Here is a 21025-nt window from a genome sequence, read left to right as displayed (position 1 = left end):
TTTTGTAAGTGTTGTAAATAGTTGTTGTTTTTCCCCCCAGTTTCTCATTTGTCCTTTGATTTTGCTCATGCTATTTCTCCCATTCAGGAAGTTTCTTTTTGGTTTATCGGATTTGTATTTTAGATTTCTGTTGCAAGGAACTGAACCGAGATGAGAAGAAAAGAGACATATTTGAAAGATATTTGGGAGGTAGAATGGAAAGGCCATGGAGTATTTCTTGAAGCTCTGATAATGGGTGACTTTTGAATTCTTGATTAAAAACTGCGTCACAGATGCCTAAGCACAAACTTTGAGAAACAGGAGAAAAAAGTGAAATCAAAGAATTAAAGAAGGGCAGGGAGCTTTCTGGTGCAGCAAATGTCACTGGAAATGGCCGTGAGTGCCTTGTGTCTCCAGGCTGCCCAACCTTCCTGAATTAGCCCTTCATCCTGCTGGCCTTGGTCCCAGCCATGGTCCCAGTCCCAATCCTGGTATCAGAGACTGGTGGATGAATGTATTTTAGGTGGGTTGTCTCTAAAGGACAATTCGGAAAATATGTATTATTAACTTTTGATTTGACTAATCTTTGGATTGGTTTTCAGTTTTAACCACAGCAGCAACTTGTGCCCTTTTAATGTTTTTTTTCTCCTGTCTTTTTCTTTCTCTGTGTATTTTTTGATAAAGGGACCATCTAGAAGCTGCGGGTCACGTGTGTATTCTGAAAGATCCCTTGGACTTTGAAAGCCCATCCGAAATCTCCACCTTCATCAAGGCTGAGAGCGTGGAAGCAGCTATGGCTCTTCATCTCTATAGAGGGGGTAGACTTTTGCCAGGTAACCCCCCTTCCCCAAAGGTGGAGCACTAGCGGTCACAAACCCAGAGCGCCTGCGATTGCAACTTAAACGCCGATGAAGCAGCTTATCCCCGCTCAGAGATGGAAGGGATACAATCATCTTTTTGCTTTGCTCTTCTAAGCGGAGTCGTTTTCTAAAAACGGTGTAACTACACCAATTGAGAACGGATGCCTATATCCTGAAGCTACTTTTACGGCATGAAGAGTCTTTTTTTTTTATACAAGTTTTTTTTTAAAATAAATTTATTTATTTTTGGCTGCGTAGGGTCTTCGTTGCCGCGCACGGGCTTCTCATGGCGGTGGCTTCTCTTGTTGTGGAGCTCTAGGCGCGCAGGGTTCAGTAGTTGTGGCACATGGGCTCAGCAGTTGTGGCTCACAGGCTCTAGAGCGCAGGCTCAGTAGTTGTGGTGCACGGGCTTAGTTGCTCCACGGCATGTGGGATCTTCCTGGGCCAGGGATTGAACCCCTGTCCCTTACACTGGCAGGCGGATTCCTAACCACTGCGCCACCAGGGAAGTCCCTACGGCATGAAGAGTTTTATCCTGAAAGTTTTTGATGTGTATTTCTTTTTTTTCGGTGTGCGGGCCCCTCACCGTTGCGGCCTCTCCCGTTGCGGAGCACAGGCTCCGGACGCGCAGGCTCAGCGGCCATGACTCACGGGCCCAGCCGCTCCGCGGCATGTGGGATCTTCCCGGACCGGGGCACGAACCTGCGTCCCCTGCATCGGCAGGCGGACTCTCAACCGCTGCGCCACCAGGGAAGCCCCTCCCGTATTTTTGGTTCCCATGTATTTGTGCCCTCCACGTTTTATCACTGCTGTTGTACTGTGTGTGCCTGAAGATACAGTCTGTGTCTCTTTGCTCTCCCTCTTGGCTCCTTGCCAGCGCGGTGCCTGTTATTATGAACAGCAGATCTAATTTGAAGCCCTCTTTCTGCCATAAACACCAGTACCTCCAGATTAACCCATTTCCGAACAATACGCTTGGCTTTGATAGATGGAGGCTAACACCATTTTTCATGTGTGAAAATTGAAAGCAAATGGATTTAAAAATCGTCTTGTCTCACGTGATTAACCCCATGTCATGTTCATAACAGTGACACCTGTTCTATTCAGAAGAGCTGGGTAAAATTCAACAAAACCAAATATGCTCCCTACATTCTGGGAACTTCAGTTTTTGATATCATCGCTTTGGGATGGTTAGCAAGGGGTGTTTCCGAAGGTAAACTGTGCTTTGTTAATTATCCTATTTTGCAGGTCATGGAATTCCTTTTGGAATCATCTTTGGTGGAACTGATTTAAATGAAGACATAAAGCAGGGAGAAAAAAACAAAGTGATGGGAGAAGTCCTAGAAGAAGCCAGGTAATACTTAAGAGAATTTCACAGGAGTTAAGCATCTAACCCTTTTGGATGAAATTCACTGACACAAAAAAGACAGAGGAAACCAGTAGTTTGGGAGGTTTACATCTTACCACGTAGAATCAATTTCTTTCTTTTTGTTCATCGTTCCTTTCATTTGCTGCCTGTTTATTTTGCCACAAATAGTCATTGTAAACAAGTTATTGTGCTTGAATAGTTCTTTGACTACAGTTAATATTGCACGAACGGGCTTAGAATGTTCTGAGTGGTGGAAGAAACAGAATTCTTGCTAAGAGATGATATGGATAAACTCAAGCTTTATTAGCACACAAATTGGGGTTGACTTTGCATCAGCTTTGCCCAAGTAGAATATTTTTTCCAGTTTTCTTGAGATATGACTGACATGCAGTGCTGTATAAGTTTAAGCTGTACAACATAACGATTTGACTTGCGTACTTGAAACGATTATCACAGTAAGTTTACTGAACATTCATCATCTCGTATGGACATAAATTTAAATAAATGGAAAAAAACCCTTTTTTCCTTGTGGTGAGAACTCTTAGGATTTACTTGCTTAACTTTCATGTATAACATACAGCAGGGTTAATGATATGTATCATGTTGTACGTGACATCCCTAGGACTTATTTATCTTACACCTGGAAGTTTGTACCTTTGGTTGCCTCCATCGAATTGCCTCTTCCCCAGTCCCCGCCTCTGGTCACCATGAATTCGGTCTTTTTTTCTCTGAGTTTGTTTTGTTTGATTGGTTGGGTTTGAAGTATGACTGACCTACAACCCTATGTTAGTTCCTGTTACACAACATATTGATTCAATATGTGTCTACATTTGAAGATGATCCCCATGATAAGTCTAGTTTCCATCTGTCACCATCCAAAGATGTTACATAGTTACGTACTGTATTTACTGTCTATCCATCTACGTGATTATTTTAACTTGCTGGTCTCTGAGTTCAAGCACATTTTAACAACGCTGCCTTTTTACTTCCCCACCCTGCTCCCCCCAACATTTACTGGTTTTGATGTCGTATTTTACATCTTTTTGTTTTGCATCTCCCTTAACTGTGTAGATTGTGGTATACAGGTGATTTTCCTACTCTTTGTCTTTTAACCTTCCTACTAGCTTTATACACGTCTGATTTACCACCTTTACTGTATATTTTTCTTCACTAACAAGATGTTTTCTGGGGTAATTTTCATGTTTCTAGTTGTGTCAAGTGGAATCTCTTTGACGTGGTTCTTAACATATACGGATTTCTGGGCTATATATAAACCGTTTGTGAGAGCAACCAGTGACCGGGTTTCTCAGTAGGGTCACTGTGGGTATTTTGGGCAGGATAGTTATTCATTGTGGGGCTGCCCCGCGTGTCCCTGACTCTGGACACTGCGTGTCCATAGCACCTGCCGGGTACTGCAGCAGTTAAACACACCTGCCCACATTTCTAGCCCCTGGGATGGGAGTAGTTACTGCCCCTGGCTGAGAACCCAGAGCTATACTTGCCAACCTTCTTCGTGTCGAGGCATTCTTAGAAAATGATAATATCTGTACAGCATTCTGGAGTGAACTAGGAGGCTTGGTGGGGAAACAAAAACACCCCATTTTCTCTTTATAATAATCACAGTCATAATAACTAACATCATAATAAAATACAAATCCTCTCTGTTCATATAAAAATTGTGGAAAAAAAGAGCTAATGAAATCAAAAGAAGAAATATACCTGCGTACCCAAAGCAAAGCAAAGCACTCTTCTTGGCAGGCTTTCTGGGTTGATTCCACGGAAGGGTTGACGTGGGTGGATGTGGTCTCTACCCCCCATGCACCCACTGGCTGCTGATGATTCAGAGTCTCACCTGCCATCGAATCACCCTGAATTCAAAGCTTACCGAAAACCCAACCAGCACTGTTGAAGCATCCTTTCAACTCTAGTATATTTTTGAATCATTGTGGGGAAAAAAAAACCAAACAGGTGATGAATTTTTAAAATGTGGACACACTACTTTATTAATTGTTTAACCACTTTAGTGAGGAATGATTGCCATGCAAAAAGCTGTATGTAATCGATGCACACAACTTGATGAGTTTGGAGACCAGTGTACACCCATGAAACCATCATCCCAATTTATGCTATAACCACATCCATCACCTCCAAAAGTTTACTCCCACCTTCTTTATTTTTATTATTTTATTTTAATTTTTATGATAAGAACACTTAACAGAAAATCTACCCTATTAGCAAATTGTTTACCTTCAGTATTATTACCTGTAGGCTCTCTGCTGTACAGGAGAGCTCTAGGGCATGTTCATCTTGTACAACTGAAACTTTGTGACCTCTGACTAATACCTCCCTGTTTTCCCCTCCCTCTGTTTCCCCCTCTCCCAGCCCCTCCCATGCTACTCATGCTTCCATGAGTTTGACTACTCTAGATTCCACGTGTCGGTAGAATCATACAGTATTTGTCCTTCCGCATCTGGCTTGTTTCCCTGAGCATAAATATGTCCCAGGTTCATCCATGTTGTTGCAGATGTCAGGATGTCCTCCTTTTTTAAGGCTGAAAAGTAGTGTATGTGCATGCCACATTTTCCTTATCCATTCGTCTGTTGATTGACATTTAGGTTACTACTATGTCCCCAGTAAGTGACCAACCATGAATTTTTTTTTCTTTCTTTTTTATTATTATTATTATTATTTAACATCTTTATTAGAGTATAATTGCTTTACAATGGTGTGTTAATTTCTGCTGTATAACAAAGCTATACTAACCATGAATTTACTGTGCTCGTCTGTAACCCTTGCATGGCTGAGAAGCTGTGGGAAACCAGACTTCTTCAAGTGTATGTAACTGTCCCATTTCTGATCCACACCAAGGACAGAACCCCAGGTTCTACTTCGCAGCCTAATTTTTTTGTGCGGAAAGATAGGTGTCAATCTTGCCCCTTAAAACTAGGGTTACAAATAGATGGCATTGCATTTCAGGGCGCTGCTTCTTCCTGAAGACTTCCTGGACATAAATGTGGAAATGCAACCTTTTTAAAATAGAGAGTACGCTCCACGTATGTGTGTGTGTTTTACAATAAATGAAGGTATTAAAACAGTGTGGGCTCATCTCGAAAGGTGATCTATCATTATAGGTTTTCTTCTTGTTGTTGTTCTTACACCCTAAAAATTTATTGCCTTTAGATTCCTGCAGTTTGTAATGCACTGTCTCATAGAAGGAAAATCATTCTGCTTGGGAGAAACAACATGGAATTAATTCATCTTATGATATTATCATTAGCATTATTCACTGTGTTGATTTTTTTTTTTTTTTTTTTTTTTTTTTTTTTTTTTTTTGCGGTACGTGGGCCTCTCACTGTTGTGGCCTCTCCCGTTGCGGGGCACAGGCTCTGGACGCTCAGGCTCAGCGGCCATGGCTCACGGGCCCAGCCGCTCCGCGGCATGTGGGATCTTCCTGGACCGGGGCACTAACCCGTGTCCCCTGCATCGGCAGGCGGACTCTCAACCACTGCGCCACCAGGGAAGCCCCACACATTGATTTTTATTTGGGGATATTGATTGGAGTTAGTGGGCAGGGAAGTTGCATGAATCACAGGTTTCTTGTCTGACACAATACAGCATACTTTTCTGTAGAACAAAGCATTGAACTTGTCTAGCTTTATAACAAGTGTTTCATTTAAATAGTTATATTTTCCCTATAAGGTATATTTTTCAACTTTTTTAGTATTGAAAACTTTTCCTGTATGGTATAGTATGCGAACTTATTTTAGCATCCACTTTTTGGCTTATGAATATTATAGTAAGTATTTGGTAGTTATAAACACCAAAATTAAATAAGGAGTATTTGAAATTTGTGGAAATTGTTTAGTGAAGTCTTATCCAGGTGCATATTAGAAAAACTTAACATTGCCAAGCAAATAAGCAAAAGAGAGTTTGTATGAAATGAATTGCCTCACAAATACTCTCACGATTACGGAATCAGTGGCACGTGAAATTACTGTTTTGTAGGTCAAAACTGGTTGAATTTTGGTAATTTCATATGGTTTTTCAGTGTTACTAAAGATGTTTTTGACAAACAGAATTCTATGTCAAAGTAAGTGTGTTTTGAAATGGCAGTGTTCAATTGCAAAAGTGGTACTTTTATATTTTTCCTTAAAAATGTGTTATTTTATTTTATTTTTTATGTTACCTTAAATAGTATTTTATTTTATTTTATTTTTTATTGAAATATAGTACATTTACAATATTGTGTTACTTTCTGCTGTACAGCAAAGTGATTTAGCTTTACATATATATACACTCTTTTTTAAATATTCTTTTCCATTATGGTTTATCACAGGATATTGAGTATAGTTCCCTGTGCTCTACAGCAGGACCTTGTTATTTATCCATTCTCTATATAATAGCCTACATCTGCTGACCTCAACCTCCCACTCCATCCCTCCCCCAACCACCAGTCTGTTCTCTACATCTGTGAGTCTGTTTCTGTTTCGTAGATAAGTTCATTTGTGCCATATTTTAGATTCTACATATAAATATCGTATGGTATTTGTCTTTCTCTGTCTGACTTACTTCACTTAGTATGATCATGTCCAGGTCCATCCATGTTGCTGCAAATAGCATTGTTTCATTCTTTGTTATGGCTGAGTAGTATTCCATTGTATATATGATCCACATCTTCTTTATCCATTCCTCTGTCAGTGGACACTTAGGTTGTTTCCATGTCTTGGCTGTTGCAAATGGTAGAAATGTGTTATTTTAAATATCTTTATCTTCCAAGGATCTTTGGGCTAGAAACTCTCTTAAAAGGTTATCTATTAGGTGGGTGTAAAGCCAGGCCCACTGTTTCTATATGAGGAGCCACAAGAAAGACCGTGTAATCTGTGGCCCTGGAATAAGTGGCGTGTCTTTCAAGTTAGCTCCAGTTCACCCCTCTGACTCCGAAAACATTTTCACATGCACCTTTGAGGAGAACCTTCCCAAGACTCTCATCCTTCCCTGCCGTCTTAAACTGACACCGTAGCTCCTACTGATGCCTCATCTTGGGTCCCGAAATGAGCAGGACGTGATGGTGGGGACGGTTGCATGGGTGGGGGACAGTCACAGTCAGCTGCCGGGCTACCGTGCACACAGAGTCCGCTCCGCACACCTGGGACATTTTCCTGCTCTTTCCTCCCCCTCTCCACCCATCCCTCCCCCTCACCTGCTTCCTGTTGGAATTTAAAGCAGAACTGTTCCTTCTCTTACTTGTACACGTATACAGGCAGCAGGTATTTTTGCCTGTCTCCTGGGTGCCAGACACTCCAGGGGCTGGGGAGGTGGCCATGAACAGAGCAGCGTTCCAGCTCACGTGGAGCTGACATTCTCACCGAAAAGCAGAGCATCACGCTTGCCCAATGCGTGGCTTTAACATTCCACAAAACCCACCTTGAGAACTGCACTTGTGCATTTATTCATAAATGCTGTTATGGGGTAAATTGCTTGGTTTTTGTGTTCTTGACCTTATTCTTTGTTCGATGGCTCTTCTTGCTTTGGGTGTCTTTTTTTTTTTTTTTTCTGAAAGTTTTAGGCTGTCAAATAATTTGTTCACTGGCCACGTGGGGCACCCTAATGTTTTGCACAAGTCCCAGTAGTGGTGTGAGTGCTAGTAGAAAATAATAATAGCAGATGTTTATCAGATGTTAAATGAATTAGGGGCCAGGAACTGTGACAGGCAATTTACATGCATTGTTTGTTCTTTGTTTAATTCTTAAGTTTCTCATTTTTGCCGATTTCCACAAAGGAAGGTTTCTGCACTCTCCTTGCAGTTACTATTTAGTGGCTTTTCTCTCCTTTTTATCCTCATTTCTTGGAGTAAAGTTGATGCCCTCAGAATACAGTTTATTTGTGTTTCTTGCCAATGTTTGGGGGATGTGGAGAGCATCTCGTAAGTGATGCCAGCAGTCCGATCCCTACTGGGCTCAGATGCAAGGTCTGATGTGGTCTGGTCCTGCTTGCTCACGTTTATTCTACCCAAAGGGAAGGAGTCCGTATTTCTCCCTTAAGTAAGAGGCGTGCGATTGGCTGTGTCTGCGATTGGTGGCTGGTTTGGGGAGAGTGGGGGTGGGGAAGAAGGGAGGCTTGGAGAAGACACAGGCAGGCGGACGTGAGCTCCCCTCTCCAGGTCATGCCAGTGGGGAGGAATCATCTATTAACCGTTCTTTTTTTTTTCTTTCTTTCTTTTTTGGCCACGCCACGTGCCGCTTGCGGGACCTTAGTTCCCTGACCGGGGATAGAAACCGGGTCCCGGCTGTGAAAGCGCTGAGTCCTAATCACTCAACCGCCAGGGAATTCCCTATGAATGGTTCTTGGTTGCAACAATTTTTACTGCGCTGTTTACGCACCGATGACTTTCTGTTTCTACCACTCATACATTTGTTAATTGGAATTCTACTATAAGGAAGAGTTGTCTGTTTGACCCCATTTACTTATTCAGTTATTTAGTTACATCAACACGGAACCATGGCTATTTATTTTATTTGACTCTATGGGTTACCCATCACTCCTATTACTTATTTTGGTGCCCAGATCACCCCAGCCATGGCCATTGGAGATATTTTGAGTTGACTCCTGCATCCTTTCCACAAGCCCTTGCCATGTTTTGAGCGCTTTCTTACTTTCTGGCCCCATAAGATATTCCTGGTTCATTCCACGTGTACCCAGTCCTGCTTCTGGAAACCGCCCTTTCTCGATGAATGGGGGCATTAACTTTCCTAACCCATGAACATTCAGTAAATCTTGAACACTTTTGCCTAGTTTTCCTTTGGCAAAGCCAGTGGACCGGATCACTTGCCCCTGAATATTATCTAAGTTCCTTGCCTCTCTAGTGCATCTTGTTTTCTGTCTTTTTTAAAAAAAAATAAATTTATTTATTTTATTTATTTTATTTTTGGCTGCGTTGGGTCTTCATTGCGGCATGTGGGTTTCTCATTGTGGAGGCTTCTCTCCTTGCAGAGTGTGGGTTCTAGGCACACGGGCTTCAGTAGTTGTGGCACGTGGTCTCAATAGTTGTGGCTCATGGGTTCTAGAGTGCAGGCTCAGTAGTTGTGACGCACAGGCTTCGTTGATCCGCGGCATGTGGGATCTTCCTAGACCAGGGCTGGCACCTGTGTCCCCTGCATTAGCAGGCGGATTCTTAACCACTGCACCACCAAGGAAGTCCCTCTTGTTTTCTGTCTTTATCTCTGCTTCTCTCACCTTCCATGAAGGAACAAGAAACATAGGAAGTTTTGAGCTTCATTTGTTCATTTTCTGCAGACAGAACTTTTTTTTTTTGGATGTGAGTGGAGATGAAATGTAGCAGCCAATGACCACGACTAATAAAGATTGATCGCACTGTAAATTCAGCTACTTACCTGTCTCTCACAATTTGTTCCAAAGAGCTGTTTCACAGTTATGTTAATTAGATTCTGCCCTAATCATTTTCATTATTTTTGCTCACTTTCCTAGATTCGCTGTCGCTTTCACGGAGTCAATGAAGGAAGCAGCACAAAGGCAGTGGGTACGTGTTCATTTCATGTCTTGATTTGGGTTATGCTGCAAAGTTGCAGGATCAGAGAACAGAAAGGCAGTTTTATTAGAGCTGACAGGGTTCCCATAGGCACCGCCCATGGTGGCCACAGCAGTGTGTTATGTTTCCCATATGTTGATGTTTTTTTATTTGGGTAGATACTCTTAGACCGTCACTGATTTTTTGTTGTTGTTGTTCTTCTTGAATTGTAAAAATAGCCCAACAGCCAGCTCTTTTCTTTTTTGTTTTTTTGTTTGTTTTTGCAAATCTCTCTCTCTTTTTAAAAATAATAATTTATTTATTTGGTTGCACTGGGTCTTAGTTGCAGCAGACAGGCTCCTTAGTTGCGGCACGCATGTGGGATCTAGTTCCCTGACCAGGGATCGAACCCGGGCCACCTGCATTGGGAGTGCAGGGTCTGGAGTCCCCCGCCAGATCTTTTCATGCTTTGTCTGTTTTCATCTTATTTGCTCAGATGGGATGATTTACGGACTATACTGTAAATGTTGCAGCATCCTTGTACACATTGGGAGTAGCAATCCCTTAGGTGGCAGCTGGAGTTTCCTAGACTAGACTCTTTATTTGAAGGGCTTTAATGAGTAGAGGGCTTTGTAGCTATACAAGTTAATGCATTTATTGACTTTTAAAATTCATTATGACTTGGCGGGGGGTGAAATGAGCTGGCGGGAATCTGAATCCTCCGTGGGGGGTTCTGTAGAGGACTGGTGGGGCTGGTGTCTGCAAAACTAAAGAAAAATCCAGCTGAAAGGTTGCTTTCCTCTGGTGGATCGTAGGCACGATGCTGTTTTCTCAGATGGTGACCCCTGGGCCACCGGCGTTGCTTGCCCTTGTGCTTTACCAGCAAACCGTTGTGCACAGCACTTAGGCCCTTGTCATCTGGAGGCATTATTCCTGTTGGTGGCATTTTACAGGCTGTGCACATTCTTTATCTATAGGCTTTCACTTTGTAACATCTACCACTTGGAAACGGCTGCAGTGGGACAAGGGCAAATGCAGTATTTTGTGGGACTGGTCGACCTTTGCCAAAGCCCAGAGTACTGTGTGCACGTGAATGTGAAGATTCCCTGCAACCAGAGTGTGCATATTCTTATTTTTCACCTCAAACTCCCCAGGCAGAGAATCGAGGGTGCGTTTTTCAGTGCAATGTAATGAATGAAAAACGGCAAGCTTCCTGGCTCCGAGTTTCATGTTTGTATCAGTTTGACTGTCCATCTGCCTTATGGCAGTGATGTACCAGTGGTTCTCAAAGGGGGGTCCCTGGGACTCTTTCAGGATCTACACAAAGTCAAACCTATTTTTGTCATAATGCTCAGACATTATTAAAGGCATGATGAAAGGCAAAAATGCCTTTTTCCCCATGTGAAGAGCAGTGGCGAGGAAAATGGCTGATGCCTTCATCGTCATGAAAGCAGGGGTACCCATCTGCACTGATGGATTCTTCACCATCACCCACTTATAGTTAAAAAAAAAAAAGAGCCAGTTTTTCACTTAAGAGTGTCCTCGATGAAGCATAAAAATGATAAATTTTTATCAAATATTAACCTCTGAATACATATGTTTTTTTAATGTTCTGGGTGATGAAACAGGAAGTATGTATCAGCTCTTTCTGCTGCTTCTGAATGAGGGATGGGGGTTATCTTGAGGAAAGGCCCTGGTGCGACGTTGGGGTTGCAGACTAAACCAGCCATGTCTTAACACAATTTTTTATCTGAAGGACTGATAACCAAAGTATGGTTACTCAGACTTGGGCATTTGGCAGTCATTTTCTTAAAAATGACTCAATTGAGTCAGTCACTTCAAGAAAAACAACGGGAAGTATCTATTGCCAATGATATCATTTAAATTTTAAAGCAAAAATTAGAATCTGGTAAGCTACCGGGAGGTGGACAGCTTCCCCTTACATCTGTCCCTGATGAGATCAGTGGTTGTGTTGACAAATGTGAATTTTTTTTTTTTTGGATGCTGTGTAATGAAATGGTTCAACATTTGCGAGCTCTGCATCACTCAGTGAACCAATATTTTTCAAATGACTAATAGGTGGCATCACAGAATCATGCATAGATAACAGATCCATCAAAGTGCAAGATAGACCTATGGATTCGAGTATATCAGGGCATGATATAATTTCAGGTTCCATATTGCAACTAACCTTTAAGAAGCTACCATTTGTTGAGTTTTGGTGTCATGTCCAAGAATAATACCTATAATGATCTGAAAAGGCTCCTTAAAGGCCCATATTAAAATATTCCTCCCCTTTCCAACTACCTATCAGCAAGAAGCAGGATTTTCTTTATACACTTCAGCCAAAGTAACATATGGAAACAGATTGAATACAGCAGCAAATATGAGACTCCAACTGCCTTCTGTTAAGCCGACATAAAAGAAAGCTTTTCCCTGCTGAAGCAAGTTTATCCTCCATGATTTCCCCCCCCCCCCTTCCCTAACTTCTCAGTTTTAAATGTCACCTTTCTCTGTAAAACCTGTGGCCCTCCAAACCTGGTACAGATGTGTTCACTGCTGTATCAGTTATTTTTGCTACATAACAAATCACCTCAAACATAGTGCCTTAAGACAGCCATTTATCATTTATTCTTTGTGTTGTCTGGGCATTTCTGGCCGGGGTCAGCTCAGCGGGGCTGGGCAGTCCAGCATGGCTTTGCTTGCGTGCTGGGGCCTCGGCTGGGATGGCTGGGACAGTTGGTGTCTCTCTCCATGTGGTCTGTCGCCCTTTATTAGGCTCAGCGGCAGGAGAGAGCAGGCACCAGTGCGTGAGCAGGCTGCAAGCTTCTGCCTGTGTGACGTCTGCTACTGTCTGGGGGCCAGAGCAAGTCAAGCGTGGAGCTATAGCCTCTACCTCATTATGGGACGATCTTCAAGGTGGCCTTGAAAAGCAGGGAGGCAGGAGGGAGCCGTTTATTAGGTCCATTTTAATAATCCACCACACTTAGTGCTTATCCCTCGAGATTGTAACACCTATTTATTGATTGATTGATTGATTTTTGGCTGCGTTGGGTCTTCGCTGCTGCGCACGGGCTTTCTCTAGTTGTGGCGAGCAGGGGCTACTCTTCGTTGCGGTGCGCGGGCTTCTCATTGCTGTGGCTTCTCTTGTTGGGGAGCACGAGTTCAAGGCGCACAGGCTTCAGTAGTTGTGGCACGTGGGCTTCAGTAGTTGTGGCACGTGGGCTCAGTAGTTGTGGCACACGGGCTTAGTTGTTCTGCAACATGTGGTATCCTCCCGGACCAGGGCTCAAACCCGTGTCCCCTGCATTGGCAGGCGGATTCTTAACCACTGCGCCACCAGGAAAGCCCCTGTAACACCTCTTTCCTTCACTTTTCGCACCGTGTGGCTGTGAGTTCTTTGAGGACAGGAACAGGTGTGGTTCACTCCTGTATCCCTAGAGGGTAACATACCACCTCACGTTCAATAAATTCTTGTCCAATTGACTTGGCCAGGAAGGGATCCTTCTTTACAACTTTTTATTACACAGACGTCCAAACATATACAAAAATAGCAAGAATAGTAGGGTGAACTCCTATGCGTCCACCACCCAGCCTACCATTCTCCAATCCTTTTTTTCTCTTTGGCCACGCCACATGGCTTGCGGGATCTTAGTTCACGGACCAGGGATGGAACCTGGGCCACGGCAGTGACAGTGCCGAGCCCTAACCACTGGACCGCCAGGAAACTCCCTCCAATCCTTATTTATTTGACTCTCACCCCCTGCCCCACCACTCCTGCACACACACACACACACACACTTTTTTTTCTGGAATATTTTTTAAAAAAGCACAACCACCATGCCCTTTTACTTGCACAGGATATCGATTTTTTTTTTTTTGACACAAGCTGCATGTTATGGATCCATTTCTGTGCGGGAAGACCATAGCATGTGAGGAAGAAATAAAGAAGGGCTCAGGGATATTAACATTTTTATGAATATATTTTGGAAGAACTCGAGGAAAGGAGTATAGATGAGGAGAGGGAGAGGAACGGGGTCTTTGAGCTGCAGACACATTGAATTAGAGACAAATATTGGACTCGGGGATGAATATCCAGAATGTAGCTCAAAGTGTGGAGCTGTCGTCAGCAAGGGGTGCAGCTGGAGATACAGATGTGGAAGTCATCAGTGTCAAGGTGATACGGGATCAGTGATTATTCTTAGACGGGATTAACTTTTATTTTATTTTATTTTATTTTTGGCTGTGTTGGGTCTTTGCTGGCGTGCACGGGCTTTCTCTAGTTGCAGCGAGCAGGGGCTACTCTTCGTTGCGGTGCGCGGGCTTCTCATTGCGGTGGCTTCTCTTGTTGCAGAGCACAGGCTCTAGGCGCGCAGGCTTCAGGAGTTGCAGCACGTGGGCTCAGTGGTTGTGACTCGTGGGCTCTAGAGCGCAGGTTCAGTAGTTGTGGCGCACGGGCTTAGTTGCTCCGTGGCGTGTGGGATCTTCCTGGACCAGGGCTCGAACCTGTGTTCCCTTCATTGGCAGGTGGATTCTTAACCAATGCGCCACCAGGGAAGCCTGGGATTAACTTTTCGATGTAATGATGAGAAAACTGTGTTAAATGCATAGACCAGTTACGTTTTGGGCAGGCTTGCTAGCAGTGGTGAGAATATCCAGCAGTGTCCTGTCAAAAGATCTTTTTTTTTTTTTTTTTTTTGGCTATGCCATGCGGCAGGTGGAATTTCAGTTCCCCGACCAGGGATTGAACCTGGGCTCTCAGCAGTGAGAGCACAGAGTCCTAACCACTGACTGCCGGGGAACTCCTGGAAGGATCATCTTACATGTAAAGATTAAGTTGACCATTTGCTTGTCACCCAGGAGGTCAGCCACACCAAATCTACCCTCATCCTACGTTAGCAGTCTTTGTTTTCAGACGGATGCTTTTCCAAATATAATAACAAGGCATTTGAACAAAGAAATGGAGAAGTCAGCAAAAATTGTTTTGTCTTGGATGATGATGTCACAGGCAGCATCAAAAAAGCTCATAGGGCTTCCCTGGTGGCGCAGTGGTTGAGAGTCCGCTTGCTGATGCAGGGGACACGGGTTTGTGTCCCGGTCCGGGAGGATCCCACATGCCGTGGAGCGGCTGGGCCCGTGAGCCGTGGCCGCTGGGCCTGCGCATCTGGAGCCTGTGCTCCACAACGGGAGAGGCCACAACAGTGAGAGGCCCGCGTACCGAAAAAGAAAAAAAAAAGCTCATAAAAGAAAGGATGAATTTGTATTTATTGTTTAAAGTGGTGGAGGTTAGTTATTAAATTCGAATGTGAACCTGTTTTTTAATACAGCTTTAGTACTTTTTTTGGTGGATGATTTTTCAATAAAGTTCAGCTCAATACCTTTATTTGATTAGTTTTTGCAAATGAAAACTGTGTAGAAATAATATAAAGGTTCATTGTTCAGCCATATCTATGTAATGCTTTGAGATGGATTTTTGTGGAGAGACTACTTGTAGTTACATGTTCGGAACAGTGATGCAGTTTTTGAGTAGTTAAGTTTCATGCTGCATTATTGAACTGCCAGCTTTTGTTTTTAATTTTCTTTATTGTGGTGAGCAGGCTTGGCTCAGGTCCAAACTTAGTTAACCCTACGTAATTATTATCAAACCAGAATCAAATTCCAATTATTCCAGATTGGAGAGATTTATGGTCTTTGATTCTTACTGCTTTTGTGATTTCATGTAGAGTCTGTATAGATAAATATCGTTTTGAGCATAAAATCCGGCCTAAAACTTGTTATTTTCTCAAACATGATTTTTATAAAAACACAGGCTCACTCTTGATACCAGTACTGTTAATAGAAATACAGTGCAACCTACAAAGATGAGCCATGGATGTAATTTACAATTTTCTGAGAGTCACTTTTTTTTTTTTTTCTTTTTTTTGCTGTACGCGGGCCTCTCACTGTTGTGGCCTCTCCTGTTGCAGAGCACAGGCTCCAGACGCACAGGCTCAGTGGCCATGGCTCACAGGCCTAGCCACTCCACGGCATGTAGGATCTTCCCAGACCGGGTCACGAACCCATGTCCCCTGCATAGGCAGGCGGATTCTCAACCACTGTACCACCAGGGAAGCCCTGAGAGTCACATTTTTAAAAGTAAGTGGAAACAAGGAAAATCAGTTTTAATAATCTGTTTTCCTTAATCCACCTCCCGGAGTTAGCCAGCCTGCAAAGGGTAAGGGTAAGGCTAAGGGTACTCTCCCCAAGACTGCCCTCACTTTTGACACCGACGGCAAGTTCAGGGGCTCCCCATAACCACCCTCAAGTTTGAGAAATGGCTTGAAGGACTCAGAACTCACCAAGAGTTACACTCACTGTTATGGTTTATTACTGGGAAAGGATACAGACTAAAATCAGCCCAAGGAAGAGATGCAAGGGTCTGATCCTCCATTGCCCTCTCCCTGGTGCCGTCAAGACATTTTACCCTCTGGCTGTTGATCTATGACCATCTCAACCTCCAGTTATTGATCTGAGACATATGCATGGAGTTTTGCCAACCCGGGAAGCTCACTGAGTTTGGTGTCCAAAGTTTATCCTGGGGCTTCATTGCATAGGCTTGATTGACTGATTGTTTGCATGCATGGTTGAATCCAGTCTTCAGGCAGGTTGATACCACTTGGCCCAAAGTGACCAATTTCCATCAAATGGGTGGTCCTTCCGGCATGGCCAGCCCCTCCCTACCTAAGACTGTTAGCTGTGGCTGGCCTCACCCTAGAAAAATACATGCCCCTTAGGAATCATATAGATTATTTCCTAGAAGCCCAGGGCAAAAGCCAGACCACCTCTTGGCCAAGGCCAAGTTCCTAACTGCACACCTACTGTATCCAAAATCTTACTATTCCAACACATGAGCAATGTAAAAATGACTAAGGTGCTATTTCACATTTTTTTGGTACTCAGTCTTTGAAATTGAGTGTGCATTTTACTTTTAGGAGGCACATTTCCATCCAGACCAGCTCTGCTTCAAGGACTCAATAGCCTCACGTGCCCAGGGCTGCAGTATGGGACAGTGCAACATACCACAGACATGCATGTGGGGAGCACCCTGTCTCAAGCTTTCCAAAACATATGCTCCGATCTGGTCGTGGGAGACATAGTAACAGGAAGGAGTGAAGGGAGGGTTTATTTTGCAAGCTGTGGGTTAATTTCAGCCCTCTGACAAAGCTAGGATGCTCCTTTGGAAACATTATTTTGGGACCTACTGTATAGCACAGGGAACTATCTCAATGTCTTGTAATAACCTAAAAGGGAAAAGAATCTGGACAAACAATAGATATGTATGTGTGTATAACTGAATCACTTTGCTGTACACCTGAAAGTAACGCAACACTGCAAATCAACTACGCTTCATTTTTTTTTAAAAAAAGGCAATGAGGGGGGAAAAGAAGAAACATTATTTTGGAAGCTGTGTTGATGATCATCCCTCTGCCTCTGGCCGACTTTACACAAATTAGTCTGATTGGATTTTGATAAAGAGAGTTTTATTTTATCTCTTTTAATTTGAAGTGCCTTTGTTTGGGCCCGTTGTTATTTTTTTAGTGTTGTTTATATCAGCCTTACTTTGATGTTGTGCCTACTTTGTAAGGGGCACTGTCCCAGGGGGCTTTTTACTAGCGTCTGCCTGCTATGTCATTAGTACTTATCATCCAAGTTCAACATCGGTCGTGTTTTGGGGTAGTGCTGCTCTGTTGGTTTGTGATATTATAACCTTGATTTGGTGTTTTTAGGAATTTGATTCACTGCACATGTCTAACTGTGATATATGCATTGCGCAAATTTAAAACTAGCCTAAATAGAATTTTGATTTCTTGCTACAGTGTGTAATAGACCTTCAGAATACAAATTTGGGCACTTCTAATTCTAGTCCATGTTTAGAATACTTTCTCTAAATGCACCAGACTTTTACCAGAAAATGTAACTATGTCACCAATATAATTAAAAGCAAATTAGGTATACACATATCTTAATCGAAGGCTTTTCTCTCTGCAGAAACAATGATTGTGGTTTAATTTGTCTCCACTGGGTTCAAAACCCCACAGGTCTGTGTAAAGTTTAACTGCACTGTTCACATGCTTTTTCTCATAAGTACTCAGCTAAGAGGACTGTCTCTAAATTCAAATATTTATTTATGAACTATTTAAAAAAAATCTTGAGCATGAGTAAATACTGTTTGACACAGTTATCGAATTCAGAAAAAGCAGAGTGATAACCAACATGGCACATGGATACACTTCGTTGAGGTTGGTGCTGAGCTAAGCTTCCTGGTATTGTTACTTTTTAGTGATTTTTTTTTTTTTTTTAATTTGGAAACTTTGAGCCCCTGCCTTCTGGGGCCTAATTTATCTACCCTGCCTTGGCACTCCTTAAAGAGAAGTAACTTTCTGGAAGCAGTTAGGCAATACCTAAAGAGTAATTTTCCTTTCATTGTGTACATATACTCATCACAATTCTTTTGGAAATTGAAATACGGAAAGCAAGACAGATCTCGTTGGCTGGCCCATGCCCGTTCATGGCACAGGGGAGCTCAAAAGGCTGACATAGGTGTTAGTTCTTTTCTAATCTGGATGAGCTGCCTCTTGCCTAATTGCTGAATTATGTTGTCCTTTGAATTACTGTTACTTCTTCTTCTTCCTGCATGGCCCATTGCTTTGTATTTGATCATCTCCAAAAATCACGTTGACAGTGCAGGAGCTACGCAGACCACATCTTTTATTATAGTTTCTATTGTAACGTGAACTTAAAAACATCCACCCCTCTGTTTCATCTTTGGAAACCCTAGTTTGTATGCTGGCCCTCCTCACAAATATCCTGTAAGGGAAACTCCAGGGATTGGTTATATCTTAGGAAGCTAATCATTTTTAATAACTTCTATTAAGATTGGCTTCCCTCAGAGATTTCTTGATAGAACTGCACGTGTTCTTTGCATTTTTTCCCCCATGTGAGATCCCTGGGAATTGAAAAGTTTTAAAGGAACTCAAAGGATGGAAAACTCATCAATCTCAGAGCATAGATTCTGAGTTAACCTTTCCCATGACCTGGGGCACAAACTTTTGGAATGATCAGAAGCATTGCTCTAATTCATCAGATTGCAAAGGCAGAGAACCGTAGGGGAAGCTTTTGAATAAAATCAGCCATGATTCCATGTTATTTACTCCATAGATTTAACTGTATTTTATTTTGTAATCTTCCTGGGAATTTTCTTGCTGGCATTCCTATTTCTTGAGTTGCTGGGCTAGATTATGTGTTACACATTCATCCTTTGATTTTGCCCAGGGTGCCCAGGGTTGTTTTAGTTTCATCTTTATTTATAGCCTGTTTCACATCAGATCCCATAACACTGGATCCCAATTCAGTTCTCAGACGTCCTCCCCATCTCATTTGTGGATTTTTTCCTTTTCTTGAAAAATCTTTCCTTGTCTGGTTCAGTTGCAGTAATTTAGTGACAAGGTTGTTCCCCCTCCTTTTTGTTTTGAACATTACTATTATTATTATTAATTTCCCACGCCACGTGGCTTGCGGGATCTTGGTTTCCCCGACCAGGGATTGAACCTGGGCCCTGGCAGTGAAAGCACTGAGTCTTAACCACTGGACCGCCAGGGAATTCCCTGAACATTATTTTCTTTCCTTACTTAAAAACAATTTCTAAGGGAAAAGAGGAGAGGGAGAAAAGAAGAGACCCGTGTCCCCTGAAAAATGCCCAATTTCTGTGTTTTGTGATGTATTTTGAAAGCTATACACTTACAGGCCATGATTTCTTCTAAGTAATTTGTAGCTATTTTAAAATGACTTTTAACAAAGCCATCATCAGAAATTGTAAATTAATATTTTTGCCACCTGTGGAGGATGAAATTGTGCATAGATTTTAAAAGTAATATTTATTGTGGATTCCATTTGGTGGAAAGCTTAATTTCATAAGGTTATATTAATAAAAGAATGGGAAATCTTTTTGTTGTTGCTATCTGTCTGGTATTCCATTATAAAAAGGCATAAATGAGCATTTGGGTCTGTTACAAAGTCACATGTATTTATAGGTATTTATAGGGCACTGACTTTTTATATTTAGTAGTGGGTCAAATTAAGTAATGGTTTCTCACAGACTTTAAAAATGGAGAAAAAAATAGGGAATCTTCCCTCTCCACCCTTCCTACACACACACACACACACACACACACACACACACACACACACACACACGAGTCTTCTTTTTCATTTTATGCATCAATGAGCTGATCTTCCAAGGGAAATGATATATATAAGGACTGCGACTCATGTTATTTCAAGGCAAGTGAAACAACAATAAATATTGAGCAAAGAAAGCTAATTTGTATTTAGAGCATTTTAATATAGAAAATGATTTTTGAAATCAATATAAGCCAATTGGCTTTTGCCAGATCGCTTTTCTTACAATGATTAAAAATAACTCAGATGCACGTTTCCTTTATACTGCCCCTCTGTTTTCTTGATTTGCTCGGATAAGATCTTCAAATACCATTTATGACATGCTTTAAAAGTCTATATTGGACTTGATACTTACTTGTTTTGGCGGGGAGTTCAATAGATTTTGGGGGAAATAATCCTCAGAGATAGGTAAAATCAGCAGATAAACCCAGACATTTCCATATAGAGTCAACTTATTCTGTTTATAGAGTTGAGATACCCTTTTAATTAATTAATTTCTGTTTGTGCCCAAAGGAACTTTCTTGAGAGGAGCATTGGGGGTTTACATATTTCTAATTGCATGGCACAGTTCTAATGAAAATAGTAGTAAGGCTGTAAGCTCCATTTTGCCTGACAGTCATGAATTGAATTTATATAGAATTATAGTGAATCTGTTTTTGTCAAACACTTGTATTACCTTTAAAGTTAAAATGCTATCCGGGTATATTTTTGACAGTGCTTCAATATCCTTCTTATGGACATTTTTTGAGCCAATGTTGTAGACTTAGGTCTGGTTAAAGAAGAGGCACTCTTAGCCTGCACTCCATTCCAATACAATTTTCTTCAGTTTTCTAGTGAAATTATAATTTAACAAAAAGGAATATTTTAGGGCTCTGAGCTAAACTCTGATTTCAAGTGGCTGCTATTCACCGTTTTTTTTTTTTTTCCATTAAGGTTAATATCTTTTTTAACTAGTAGAGAAGAGATTTTTGAAGCTCTTTTTTTGCAGGCTTGCTATTTTAAGGACATTTTAGAAGGGGCTGCATCCTGCTGTGTGGCATATGGAGGAGGGTACTCGGGACGTTTAGAGGTCTC

At 42.1% G+C, this 21025-nt stretch overlaps 1 protein-coding gene across 1 annotated transcript in view; it reads left to right on the top strand.

Moving 5' to 3' along the window:
* GLT1D1 (glycosyltransferase 1 domain containing 1) overlaps positions 1–21025 on the top strand; it is a 91787-nt gene that overhangs the window by 14750 nt on the left and 56012 nt on the right. The window contains exons 2-4 of the mRNA XM_060118721.1: positions 664–812; positions 2088–2193; positions 9694–9745. Of these exons, the coding sequence (XP_059974704.1) occupies positions 664–812; positions 2088–2193; positions 9694–9745 (307 nt within the window). The remainder of the gene's footprint in view (positions 1–663; positions 813–2087; positions 2194–9693; positions 9746–21025) is intronic.

The sequence above is a fragment of the Mesoplodon densirostris genome, chromosome 15 (assembly GCF_025265405.1).
Source record: "Mesoplodon densirostris isolate mMesDen1 chromosome 15, mMesDen1 primary haplotype, whole genome shotgun sequence".
Lineage (NCBI taxonomy): Eukaryota > Metazoa > Chordata > Mammalia > Artiodactyla > Ziphiidae > Mesoplodon > Mesoplodon densirostris.
This window is presented reverse-complemented; position numbering and strand designations above follow the sequence as displayed.